Source organism: Dufourea novaeangliae, unplaced genomic scaffold (genome assembly GCF_001272555.1).
Source record: "Dufourea novaeangliae isolate 0120121106 unplaced genomic scaffold, ASM127255v1 scaffold355, whole genome shotgun sequence".
Taxonomy (NCBI): domain Eukaryota; kingdom Metazoa; phylum Arthropoda; class Insecta; order Hymenoptera; family Halictidae; genus Dufourea; species Dufourea novaeangliae.
In genome coordinates, this window is record NW_015374251.1 from 342915 (window position 1) to 356453 (window position 13539).

At 34.5% G+C, this 13539-nt stretch overlaps 3 protein-coding genes across 3 annotated transcripts; 2 read left to right on the forward strand and 1 right to left on the reverse strand.

The window, feature by feature from the left end:
- Positions 1–106: 106 nt before the first annotated feature.
- LOC107192541 (splicing factor 3B subunit 3) lies at positions 107–7697 on the reverse strand. Its single transcript, XM_015581825.1, has 13 exons — positions 7586–7697; positions 6665–7127; positions 6287–6459; positions 5705–6201; positions 5467–5632; positions 5010–5178; positions 4193–4344; positions 3759–3914; positions 3225–3516; positions 2341–3007; positions 2135–2251; positions 1564–1942; positions 107–1341 (listed from the first exon to the last, which is right to left on the reverse strand). The coding sequence occupies exons 2-13, from the start codon at positions 7059–7061 to the stop codon at positions 853–855; spliced, it is 3654 nt and encodes a 1217-aa protein (XP_015437311.1). The 5' UTR covers positions 7062–7127; positions 7586–7697; the 3' UTR covers positions 107–852.
- Positions 7698–8054: 357 nt separating this feature from the next.
- On the forward strand, positions 8055–9675 carry LOC107192602. Its single transcript, XM_015581898.1, has 3 exons — positions 8055–8266; positions 8361–8922; positions 9070–9675. The coding sequence occupies exons 1-3, from the start codon at positions 8055–8057 to the stop codon at positions 9580–9582; spliced, it is 1287 nt and encodes a 428-aa protein (XP_015437384.1). The 3' UTR covers positions 9583–9675.
- A 193-nt stretch (positions 9676–9868) lies between these two features.
- Positions 9869–12130, forward strand: LOC107192587 (mitochondrial import inner membrane translocase subunit TIM44). Its single transcript, XM_015581882.1, has 7 exons — positions 9869–9921; positions 10390–10554; positions 10619–10864; positions 10934–11138; positions 11211–11359; positions 11431–11794; positions 11883–12130. The coding sequence occupies exons 1-7, from the start codon at positions 9919–9921 to the stop codon at positions 12128–12130; spliced, it is 1380 nt and encodes a 459-aa protein (XP_015437368.1). The 5' UTR covers positions 9869–9918.
- Positions 12131–13539: the final 1409 nt, after the last annotated feature.

The following is a 13539-nucleotide window of genomic DNA, read 5'->3' on the forward strand; positions in this document are numbered from 1 at the left end:
TTCAAGTCACAGTACACTACTACGGAGGGTTAAAAATCGTTTACGAACTTCATTTTTAGCTCAGGAGTATTCATTCAACGAGTACAGTATACTTTGTTGACGTTATATTTATAATACTAATATAGGTCGATGAAACATTTTCTATTTTTTGTCTGAACTGTACATCGCAGTTTGTCAATAGCTTATTATTCTTAAAAAAGCATCGTAGTCGTGGAACCGTAACGAGGATAAAATGAAAATTGATAAGTAAAATAATCAAAACTGTCTGAAAACATTAAGGATAACATCTTGGATACGTAAACTTGTGTTGTCAAAAAACCGTGTATATTTATCAGTATTGCATCGCTTTGCAATTTTGTCGAAGAATAATATAGAATACAATGCAGGACATGAACGGAAACCGCGACAAAGATGTACAGATTTAATCTTACGCTATTTCAAAATCACAATTTGATCTAGAATATTAAAAAAAAACTACGCGACATCAAAGTTGCGTTGTAAAACTTTACATGTCCTACGCAATTTAAACGTACATTTCCTTATTATTAATAAACAACTTGTTAAACTTAAATTAGATTTTTCTCTCTACGATCACATTCAATACTAAACGAAGAAAACTAACTTCTTATTTAATACATAGGACGTGTGACATATATTTTCTATACAATTTCGTTTAGTCTTATATATTAAAAATATGTGCGTAATTTTTCTACAAAACCACCAGCTGAACCACTAACGTTTCGTAAAAAGATGAACGAAAAGTAAAAAGATGAAACAATGGGAACGGAATGCAGATTGAACGTGACTTGTTGAACTTGTAACAAGTCGATAAATAAATATGCTCGCAGTATTTTAAAAGGCGTAACGCGTACGAATATCCTCGAGCTTCTTCGACACTTCGGATGGCGTACGTTCGAGATCGCCTGATATACTTTTCTGTTTCGCGGGTTCAATCGAATTGAATTGCTCGCAGAGATCTCCGTCTATGACATTTTTTACAGGGTAATAATACGACCTAAAGGACAAATGATCCCTTCCGCAGAGCGGTGGATGTTCGGAGCGCATGTGCATCTCTAAATGTTGGAAGAAGTCGTGATCTTCGTGGCTCGTGAAGGGAACAAGGACTCCTACTGTGCCACTTAGCGTCGTATAAACTAAACTCTCCGAACCACCGGGAATCAGTGTCGCTTTCTGTAGAGACATAACTGTTTCACCGACATGGAAACACGCAACAGTATCCGCTTTCTGACTAGCGCCATTTAATAGACCTCTATCCCACAGAGCTTTATTCCCAGTAGGATCCTCGTCCACATCGTCGTTAATTCCACTTGCCAGACGTATCTGTTTAAAAGCATTAACAATTAGCCAATTCACAAAGTTCTCTAACCCATAACACATACTATAAATGATTACTAAACCGCCAATGTTCATGTATATCCTTAGTATAAAATAACTTTAACTACCACAATAGAACTTTGTTGTGAAAACCAATTTAATGAGAATACGAAACATCGTATAACACTTAGGAGTCTGTTAATTATAAAAAGAATAGGAAATACTCACGACAGCAATGTTTCCAAACTTATCAGCCGTGGCGACGGTATCATAATCAAGTACACAAGTCGTTGTGATCCATCTCGGATGTGTATCGTCCGCGAATACTATCAATTGATTCTCTTGTCGTTTGTATCTAACAGCATAAACCGATTCTTGAACGTCGCTCACGTAAATCCGTTGACCGATTGCATTTATAGAGACAACGGCATTGGGAATGTGCTTGTTCTCGCACTTGCGTAACAGTTTCTTCTTGCCCATATCGTACAAACGTAGCATTCTACCAACACCGACCAACACACGTCCCTGGTAGGGACATATAGCCAATGGTACTTCGTCCAGATTAGTTTTGTGAACTAATTCAAGGCTGGTACATTCAGCGTTCACCCTGAAGGGGAAAAAAAGTATTTTTAACAAAATCTTCTCCATTTCAAGAACTATACAAACAGTTTTACTTTAATTTTTCTATCAGTACTGCAGGAATATCATCAAATAATACAGTGATCGTGTGTTTTTGTCATCATATAGATTATCTTTTTGTTTTGGAAAATATTTCAAATATACTGCAACGGCCACTTACTTGTAAGTATACAGGAAACCGCCACTGCTGACTCTGGGATTCAACTGGAACTCCTTAGCGACGCCGACAATGAGAAACAGTTGATCGCCCTGGTTAGCAAATTTCACAAGGCACAAGCTGCAATATAAATTTCGAAACAGATTATATTCTTTCTCCAGCATCTCTCAAGAAATCCGTAGACATCTACGTTCATTCGGAAATCTTACCATAGAGCAGCTAAATTCTGTTCAAGCCTATGAATCTCGAACGTTTGTCCTGTTGTAGGTGCTATTATTCGTATCAGCGATGCCCACAAGCCTGGACCAGCTCTTGGCGCACCGAACACAGCTTCATTTGGCTCCTCGGATAAGAAGGCTTCAGCCAATTCTCGTGCCACTGCGGCTTCTTCCGCGCCCGCAGCTTCTTGCATTTCTTCCGCCATTTGCAGTCTTCTTTGCTGCTTCGTTTCCTCTGTATACGCATTGTGCTCCGTCTCGATGATGATCAAATGCGCCGAGTCCGAGTGGATAGCGAATTTCCTTGGCGTGTATTCCAAAGGGAAGCTGATCTGATTGAATACAGCGCCTAATTTTTCAAGGGCAAGAATCCTCAGTGTGTTTGTCGAGATGGCAACAATTCCTTCGGGACATTGCTCGGAACTGAAGCCCGATGCGAATTCCAGACTTTCGTAAGATAACGGCGTCAAGTGGAAACGGTTTTGGTAATAATAGCTCAACCACGATCTACTGCTCATTGCTAGCACTGCTTGGTTCCCTTGCATTTTTATGCGAAATAACTTAACCGGACGAGATCCTAAATATCGTGTACGTGTATCCGCGAGATCGCCCGAAATGGGATCTAATACTGTTCTCAATAATACCCCGTTTTGTAAACCTGAAAGTAATACGATACAGATTATGTACGGCTTTATATAAAACATGTATACTGAAGGATCAGCGTTGAAGGCAATTTCTCATCAGACTTGTGTATCCTATACGCTAAGATGTAATATAGAACGTCAATTGAATTTTTGTTTATTCATCTTCTTAGCTTGGAAATGCCTACAACTGCTGCCTGGTACATGTAACAGTTTACTTTAATACACATTTACCTATGTTTAAATATAAACTAGACTGCTGAGGTGACATATCCTCGGAACTATTTGCATCCTTAGCACCCATTTCAACGATACATAAACTCTCGGCCGCCGCTGGTAAAGCCTGCATACTTCTAGGCGCTAAACAATCGGATGGATCCAAGGAAATAATCCTTACGGTGTTGTCCTGCAGACCAACAGCCAAAAACCATGACCTCTGTTCTCCAATTGCTACGTTACCCAGAGCCATACACATTACTTCCGATGGCATTTTCTTTCGTTCCGTGTATTCGTTCAATTGCCCAGTCTAGGAAGTAAAGAAACAACGATTTTTAGCGAAATTGAACAATTCTACCGATTGAAAAATGTTCACTTTCCATCTAGTTTAGTTAAGCAAAAATAGACTCTACGCAAGATGAAAAAGTGTTATGCTCTGCGCATCTCTTACATCTCTGAGAATGGATGTCATCGCAGAGAGAACAATCGATGCAATATACAGATATAAAATTAAACTAAAAGGCAAACGAAAGCAACGGGAGGTTCACATACAGGGTCCATTTCGAAGTATACCAGTTCCCCGCCAGTCAATGCAATTACAACTTGACGTTGATTCACTGCACATTTCACTATGGTCTTCTTACCAGGCGCTTTCCATTCATTGACACGTTTATCCGCGCGAATGTGACGTATTCCATCGGGATATACCTAAAACAGAGTTAAACACGATTCCAAATTTACATACAAATAAGAGTTAAGGCGATAGGTAAGGCACTTTATTGCTAGAAATTTTTGTCGAGTCTTTAGTACCAGAACTATTTATAAATGAACCAAACAATTCAACGATGCGACGAACTCATTATGATCTAGCACTAACTACTGCGACCGTCACGTGGTGGACCAGGTGCCGGAGATACCGTAGTGCATTGATGCAAAAAAAAAAAAAAAACAAAAACAAAGAAAGTAACGTGATTAAGTAATTCTACCTGGACAAGCGCATCCTCACCCAAAGCTGAACAGCTCAATGTCGGAGTTGTACCAAGAAAACCAGAATCAGTCACTTCTTCTACAGTTTCTCCGATACTAAGCACAAGAGTTGCATTGACGAAGGACACTATGATGTAAGCATCATACTCCTCTGTAATCAAAATTACAAAGCTCACTCTGAATATCTAAGGAATATCAAGGACAAGATATATCGATAAAATAATAGATTGTCTTCGTGGCAGTCGTGCACGCTCTGTCATCCTAGACACAAAGAGCAGATCGACTCTGGGTGCAAATCAATTTCTCTTATCTCCGGGCAAATTCGAGAGTTCTTACCTTTTAGTCAGTCTGTGTTCTGTAGTTCAACCAATAGCATGCTGGTAGCCTGAAAGAGAGAACTGGTGTTTGATAAGAGTGTATCAAGCCACCAGATTCGTTAATATCATTTACAAAAACCAATTTCTTTCGCTTTTACAATTATATTTAAAAAATAATCATAGAGTTTTTATCATTGACACGTCAAGTATCCCCTGAAGCTTTACACGTTATCTTATTTACTTGTTACATATGTATATATAAAAAAAAAAAGAGAAACTGATGTATGACTGTAAAGTTAAACAATTAGGACTACTACGAAGAACTTTATGCTAAGTTAGATGGAATGTACGTAAAGGTGTACATGTAATATATTACAAATAGCAAGGAAGTATGTACCATCAATGCAGAAAAAAAGACTAACATTCTACATTGTCGATTAAGCATATAGTAATATAAAAACATGCAAACAACTACTGTGTAAGATGTTCTCAGACTAACCATCGATTCTTCTTTTAACAGTCCACACAGCATTTGGATTACCAGGCAATTCACTAACAGCCATTTCAGAAACTTCTAAACCATGCCGCAAAACCCGTAGAGTTGAACGCGGTCCTCTACCGCAAGTTATGTATAATTGAGGAGTATCTTCGTTCGCCAAATCGGCTACCTGCACGCATAATCGAGTATATAAATGTAAATTTTATACATATATATATATATATGCTTTAGGTTACTTTCATATTCTATGTGTTATTCTTAGGTTCAACTTCAGTTTGCAATAACAAACTGAATGCGACTAAGAATACTTTAGTCTTGCACCCTTCCACAGAAAAACTGAATATAAACATCAGTTTTCTACTTGAGAATGCACCGATACTTTGTCCTTAATACCAGACTAACAACTTCATAAGCTTAATGAAAACACATGGGTTTATAGGTTTCAAATCAAATTTACCTGGCACGTCATTATCGGTGACAAGCTGTCCATTTCATCTACCAATACTAAATTCCTGAGTGGTCTTGGCGCAAAGAAGAAGGTATCACCTTCCTCGAGGGGCATAGCTGAACTGAACTCAGGTTCATCGTCGTCATCTCCTAAATGTGCAATCTGATAAAGATAACTGGAAAGGAAACAAATCGTGTACAATTTCAAATCCAGCTAAAAGATAACACTGTTACAAGGTTTCACTTACTGGTTACCGAATTCTGATGCAACGAATAAGAATCCTGTTTTTAAGACGCACATGCTTGCTGCAACAGGTACTGTGTCGAAATATTTTAATTTAATCTCGGTCACCATATCTTCGTCAGTTTCGAGGGTGATTTTGAAAATGTCTCCTTGCTCTGTCTGAGCCAGAAAGAAGAACATGCTCTTAGTTTTATGCGTCGCAGAACAGACAAATATCATACCCCGTTCAGGGTCATCTAGGTCGTTACGTCGCCTAGGAATGGGACAACGGATATCATGTTGATCTCCTAAATTTTTGTAAGTTAAATAATTCTCTGAACAAATAAGTACACCACTGGGGCCATCGTTTCCTCCAGGAACAGATACAAGGAAGTTTGCATGTTCTTCTAGAGGTTCGCTATATTTGCGAACAACATGGTTCAGACCAAGGTCCAACTCATACAAGGTCAGTGTTTGTTGAGTTTTTACTGCGGCATCTCCTGTGGGATCACTATCTGCTTCCTATTAAAACAGCCAAATTATTTTTATGATAGAACGATATATATTATATTAATCAGACATTATTGGGATAATTTCAAATTATTACCTCGTAGTCAATTTCTAAGCAGGCAAACATAGGATTCTCAAAACCTACATCTACACCTACTGTATGATAGACTAATGTATTACTTTTATGAGCTTCCAAAGGTGAGGATATTGTAAGTCTAGCCTCTGGATCTCTATTTAAGATATATACAAGCTTCTGTTTTTCAATTGCACCTAAAATAATGTTTCTTTGATTAGTATGCATCAATAATTATAAAAACAGAGTTGACAGTAAATTTATTAAACTACACCATCATTCTGAATATTGTAATCACTGTCAATCAGTTGAAACACGGAACAATAAAATAATCATATGGTGTAAAGTATATTAAATTTATTTATAGACATTAATGTATGTAAAAGAAAATAACTCTGGCACCTATCATTACTGCTCTTCCTTTGGGATCTATAGCTAAGTACTGTCCAGGTACAATGCGTCTACAGCCACTTTTGCCAAATGTTTCCTGATGTACTTTCTCGAAAACATTCTTTGCAGGAATATATTCCAAAATTACAATACGTCCAGAATCCGATCCAACTACAATATAATCCTTGGTACCACCAGTTAGCCTGAAGGCCATTAAAGATCTTATAATCCCAAATACTTCTACAGTCAACAATGTATGGACTTTTCCAGTATTTGGATCTGGTCTTAGAAGTTCCAAGGACTTTCCTCGTGAAACCAGAATCTCTTGCATCTTACTGCCAGAGAAATTCCCATGCACTGCATGGGTAATACCCGTTGCACGTTGCAGTGTTAAGTTGTACAAATACATGGTTTTTTTTTTCTTATTCAGTCAATGAATAAAAAAAACTATTGATGTAAAGATTATACATCTATTCTGCAATAAATACCACAAATCAAATTATTTTATTTCAATTAATAGATTAAATTTTATATTATCGAATATTTCTTTACCGAAAAATTATCACATACGCCGTAATACGAACAGAAAAGAAAATATATTTTTACAGTGGCCACGTTATCGAAAAATCAAGTTGTCTACAGGAAAGAAAATGGAAGAGTTCGATATTCTTCATAATATGAACTTCATGAACAGCATTTATAAACTAATAGATCTCTTTACTTTTTAAACAAGATTTGTATTTTATTCACAGTAAAATAACGAAAGTTAACTATTAATACGCATAGCGTTATGATTCTAATGGAAACATGACGATAAAGATTAACCCCGTAAAATTTCGGGAAAACGCTTTGCATTTTCTTGCACAAATTGAAATAAAGATAAAAAATACTACTAATATTAAATGTATATAAATACGAAGACCATTATTTTACCTCATATTTAAGAGGACTTTCGTTCCCAACAACGATGCTCGTAGATATTTCGTTCCCCTCACCAATCGATCACCATTTGCAATGAACAATTCCGTTTCATTTCAGGCGGTTTATTTCTACAAAACTGAATAGTGTAGATGGAATGGCGACTACAATCTTTCATACATAACTAACTAAACGCCATCTAAAGGTAAAAAAGTGGAGTTGAAAGTGGAAAACGTGTAATTGTAAATGAAGCTTATTTTTCATCCATGTAAATAAATGTGAAAAAGTAGGAACACCGGTAACACTAAATACAAGTTTTTAAAGTATTTGGCAGTATTTTGACTACGATATATACATAACAGTGTTAATTATTAATGGATCAGATTATTGCGAATTCCATTTAACACTCGAGTAATGAGTTAAGACAGTTGGAAAAATAAACTAAATAAGATAAAGTTTGAAGAAAGAGAAAATTACTTTCAAAATGAATAACATTAAAACATTAACGTTTTACTTGTTAAGGACATATGCTACCAAATATCGTTCTGAATCTGCTGGTGTTCGAGGAAGAATTAAATTAGAAAAAATGACAGATAATGACTTCGAAGATGATGCTGAAGACTTCAATAATGATGATACAGATGTGTGTGAATCTGATTTTATGAATGTTGGAGAATCTTATACAATACACGAAAGGTAAACTTTCAAAAATCTTAAAAATAAGTTTTTATTATTCACTACGTTTAACTTATCTAATAACTTTTATTATTAAATGTGTATATGCTTTTAGGGAAATAAGAAAAAATAAGGAAATCTTAAAAAAGCGCATTGTTAGGAGTAAATATTTTAAAGAAGTAGAACCAAAGTTTCTTACATTCACGGAACAAGATCAAATACGAAAATTGCATGAAACTAATCCAAAAGAGTGGACACCAGAGAAATTGAGCGAAAGTTTTCCAGCTTTGGCGGGAACCATACAAAAAGTTTTAAAAGCAAATTGGGTACCTAAATCAGTAGACAGAATTATTCAATATGACAGTAAAGTCATTGAAAACTGGAAGGATTTTAAAGCTGGTAGATTAGTATTGAATCCCATCTTGCAAAATCATTTAACAAAATTCAGAAACAGAACTATTACTTTAACTGATAGGGAGGTATTGAGTGAAAAGTTCATACCTCCAAAGATGGAATTTCCAAAGCCAAACAGTTCAATATTTTCTGACATTGTAAAAAATTACATAGAAAAAGAACAGTCTGCTTGTGATAAAACATTAATGTCTTCCAAAACTGATGTAAACGGAAATCAAACAAAAACAGATGTCACAGACAGAAATGACATGAAACATTCAACAGTACAGAGAAACAAGTCTGACCATATAGAAAACAATGCACAGGAATTTATTAAAAGTGAAAATAAAACAACTTCCATTGACTGTATAAAACAAAAATTGAACGAATTGTATGCAACATCCCCAGAGAAAGGAATAACATTATTACAGACAAACAATTCTAGCCTTATAAAAAACAACGCACAAAAACTCAATAGAGATGGAAAGAAAATAACTTTCAATGAGTATATGAAACAAGAATTGAATGAATTGTACAAAACATCTCCAGAGGAAGGAATAACCTTATTACAGACATACAGAAAATACATAGAATCAACTAATTCAGAGGATGTAAAATCTAATGTATTAAAAAACACTACAAAACAAGAAAACAAAGAGAGTAATATAGCTCCAACAAGAACAATGTCGAATGAAAATACTCCAGTAGTTAGCAAACGTGAAACTCAATCTGAAGTAACAGTTCCAATAAACACAGTAAATAATAGTAACATAGACACTTTTATAAAAGAACGAAAGACAGACATAGATGTAAAATTTGAATATGTAAAACCCATAAGAATACCTAGAAATGTATGGAGACGAGGTATGACATATAGAATTAAAGATTGCTACTATGATGATGATGGACAATTTCTGTACAGAGTACCAGGACTGAGGAGTTAATTGTTATTTCGAAAATAAAATTCTTTATAATTATTAGTACATTATAATTGTTATTACTTATTACTAAAACATTTTGAACTTCTTCACATTTTGAACACGTGTATAAAGTGAGTTAATTTAATGAGGAAACAGACGAATACATCATTTCTTCACTTTATACGTGTATTGTATCGTGTAGCACCGGAAATAGAAATTCTTGTTTATTGTAAAAAATGAAAATTCCATTGAAAATCACGTTGTGTCTGTGTCCTAATTTTTGTCAACAGATGTCCTTCCTATAGTAGCAGCATATTTTATGAAGATTTTTGATGCTGTTACAGATAAATCAATCGCAAAATGGTAAATGATTTCGATTGCTAACTGAACATTCATTCGTTGTTTGTGCGATAAGGAAAATTGAACGCGTATCTACAATTTTTCGCTGTTTAAAAATGAATTCGGTATCCTTTCATTTGCAAGCCGGTCATTTTTTCAGGTCCTCTTCGAGGTTATAAATGTTCCGACAACTTTAAGAATACGACTTTCATGTCATTACATCATATAATTTAAACCTTTCGTAATCGTGGATTTATGTTCTATTCTTTCTGATTCTTTTATGAGATGTTAATGAATTAAACAACCACAAAAAGAATGTACCTTCATAAGGTAGTAATAATCATGTATTATTTATGCTGTGTATAAAAATTAATTTCTTTTCTGATCATTTTGGCAACAATATATTATTATGTACTCTATTAGAATAAGAATGTGTCATCTGTACATTCAATTATGCGAAGACATATGCTCACACGGTATTATTTTTTTCAGTTTCAGAATTTTGCAATGTGTAGGGCCAGCCTTATCAGTGCCACACGTTCTGCACAATATAACAAAAGGTTTTGGGATGGCTGTAGAGAGCATTCTGTCATATGTAGTAACAATGCGCTTAAACAATCACAGTTACCTGGAAGAGCAGATGTACAAGGTTTATCAGTGAGTTTAATTTTAGATTATCAATGAACAAGTGTGTATATATGATTAATGATCATTTGTTTAGGTTCGATTGTATTCAAATCCTGCAAGGAAACCTAGTTTCCTTTCTCAGTTTCTTGACAACATTAAACAAGAGATGCAAAAGAATAAGGAAATGAAGGAGTCTTTAAAGAAATTCAGAGAGGAGGCAGAAAAGCTAGAACAGTCAGAAGCATTAAAGTCTGCAAGACAAAAGTTTCATGCAGTTGAATCTGAGGCCAATAAAAGTTCAGAAGTTCTGAAAGAAAAATTAGATTCTTTGAAAGGGAAGGTATGAATTGAATTAATGTCATTTCACTGAAAAGAATTATTTAAGCATTATCTGAGATTGTAATTACAGGTGCAAGAAGTACTTGAAGAAGCAAGCAAGACAGAATTAGGCAAGAAAGCTGGACAATTAGGTGAAGAAATATCAAAATCTGCTAAAGGAGCGGCGGAAAGTATTTCTGAAAAAAGCCAGGCTCTAGGAAAAACAAGCGCATTCCAAACAATATCGCAGACAGCAGAAGCTGTAAGAGAAGAACTAGATCATCAAGGAATGCATGGTAAAATAATTTTAACAATCAAATATGTACAAACAGAGTAATGTGTTACTTTTATTTTAATGATATTTGTAGGAACAGTTTACGTTCCACCTAAAAAGTTAAGGAAAAGGAAAGATATAATAGAAAGTGAAAATGATAAATGTGTTACACCAAATGAAGAGGCTATGGGTGTTGAATTACATAAAGATTCAAAATTTTATCAGTCATGGCAAAATTTTAAGGTATGTATTTCATAGTAACAAGTATAAAGTAATGTAATAGTATTCATATTGGATAATTGTATTTTTTCAAGGATAAAAATCCGTATGTGAATAAAGTTTTGGATTGGAAGATGAAATATGAAGAATCAGATAATCCTGTAATTCGTGCTTCCAGACTATTGACAGACAAAGTTACAGATTTAATGGGTGGACTATTTCAAAAAACAGAACTTTCAGAAACATTAACAGAAATTTGTAAACTGGACCCTAACTTTGACAGAGTGCAATTCTTAAGGGATTGCGAGGCAGATATTATACCAAACATTCTCGAAGCTATGGTACAGGGAAATCTTGAAATTTTAAAAGATTGGTGTCATGAAGCTCCATATAATATAATAGCGCAACCATTAATGCAAGCGGAAAAATTAGGATATCATTTAGACAGTAAAGTACTAGGTATGTTTTATCTTATACAAATTTTTCATTCTTTCGTTTTTTTTTCGCCATTATTTGTACACATGAAATGATGTATGTTTAATTTCAGACATTAATAATGTAGATTTAATAATGGGTAAAGTAATGGAGCAAGGACCAGTTTTAATGATCAGCTTTCAGTGCCAACAAATTATGTGTGTGAGAGACACTAAGAACAAAGTTGTAGAAGGTGATCCTGAGAAAGTAATGCGTGTTAACTATATTTGGGTATTATGTCGTGATCCTACGGAACTTAATCCGAAAGCTGCGTGGCGTTTACTCGATCTTAGTGCCACCAGTTCCGAGCAGTTTGTATAGTGTGTAACATACAGTGTGGATCTAGTTAAAACTTTTAAACAATTACCATGAAAATGTGACTGGAGAATAAGTGATCATTGTCATTCTTCATTGATTTCGATGTAATTATAACGATCCTACTTAGGATTAACAATGTACGCATTAATCCATCGATGATGGATGTTAATTTCTACAATTTAACAAGAAGTACAAGAATTTCATAAAATCTGAAAATTATTTCGATCAGTGTATACAGACAGAAAATGAAAGTGAGTTATGTCATAGAAATGTAGTGAAAATGAATAGTTCACTGCTCGTCTAATGTATTTAAATAGTATCTTCGTTTGGAGTCATGTTACAAAATTCATATCGCAATTTACGCTTATTTTTTTCCAGGGTTCCGATAGCCCTAGTACATTGAAACAACTAATTCAGTAACAATGTAGTCTGTTATTTTACTACGCTCTACAGTCTTGTATATTTTATGTGGTCTAACGCGTACAAATACTGAAAATTTCAGTACAAACCGTTTTGTACATATTTTAATATTTACATTAAAATGTATGGGAAGAGAGTGTAGAACAATTTACATTGAACGCCAAATATTGCTTTCATCACGAATATTTTAAGTTAAGTCGTTGAGGGAATGAAACATGCAAAGGTTTTTAGGATGGAACAAATTTTTGTATTAAGCATTAAAAGTTAAATGACAAATTATATTATGTATAAGTGTACATATGTACAAGTTCATGTTATAACATTACACTGTGCAGTGCATAGCTTAACGAAATTATCAATCTATTTTTTAAAGATTGTAATATATAAATTAAATTCGCTCGTTTTCAAGTTACAATAAAGAATCTTAGTATAAAACTCTATATACCCAGAACATTGTGTTTTGCTTGTCCCTTTCCTTACAATTTATTCTTTCTATAAAAAATGATATGTTTAATTGAATATTTTAATTATTTCGAGAGATACATTACTCTACTGTTAATGTTTACGGAAGTTCATGATTTCAAATACTAATCTGTAAAAATGAAAATATCGAATTCGATTGTGTTATCAATAAATAATAACACGTAACTATAATTAAACTGCATTACAATGCTTTGCTGCATTTGAAAACTATTATTACTTTATTTTCATTTTTTAATATATTATGTTGTAACATTAATTTATTTAGATTCGAAGTAATTAACTATTCGGCCATTAAAAGGAATTAAATATTTAAACAACCCGGGTCACCGAGTCCGTTGGTCAGTGGACTTAAGTCCGCCATTGTAACGTCAAAGTCGCCATGATGCGTGTTCGCGACCCGTGATACTGCTACGCAAACAAGGGAACATCTGGGGCCATAACGTTTGTCACAAGCGCAAAGAATCGGTTAGATTCAGTGCAACGTATTCCAGAAGAATAATTTCATTTAC

Excerpts from the sequence above, each read along its gene's own strand:
- LOC107192587 (XM_015581882.1), top strand. Across the intron at positions 11,139-11,210 it reads AGATCATCAAGGAATGCATG|GAACAGTTTACGTTCCACCT; the intron begins GTAAAATAATTT and ends TGATATTTGTAG. Across the intron at positions 11,360-11,430 it reads AGTCATGGCAAAATTTTAAG|GATAAAAATCCGTATGTGAA; the intron begins GTATGTATTTCA and ends TATTTTTTCAAG.
- LOC107192602 (XM_015581898.1), top strand. The coding sequence starts at position 8,055 with ATGAATAACATTAAAACATTAACGTTTTACTTGTTAAGGACATATGCT. Across the intron at positions 8,267-8,360 it reads TCTTATACAATACACGAAAG|GGAAATAAGAAAAAATAAGG; the intron begins GTAAACTTTCAA and ends ATATGCTTTTAG. Across the intron at positions 8,923-9,069 it reads ATGACATGAAACATTCAACA|ACAAACAATTCTAGCCTTAT; the intron begins GTACAGAGAAAC and ends ACATTATTACAG.
- LOC107192541 (XM_015581825.1), bottom strand. The coding sequence starts at position 7,061 with ATGTATTTGTACAACTTAACACTGCAACGTGCAACGGGTATTACCCAT. Across the intron at positions 4,345-5,009 it reads TGTTAAAAGAAGAATCGATG|AGGAGTATGATGCTTACATC; the intron begins GTTAGTCTGAGA and ends TTTTGATTACAG. Across the intron at positions 3,008-3,224 it reads TAGTTTATATTTAAACATAG|GTTTACAAAACGGGGTATTA; the intron begins GTAAATGTGTAT and ends TATTACTTTCAG.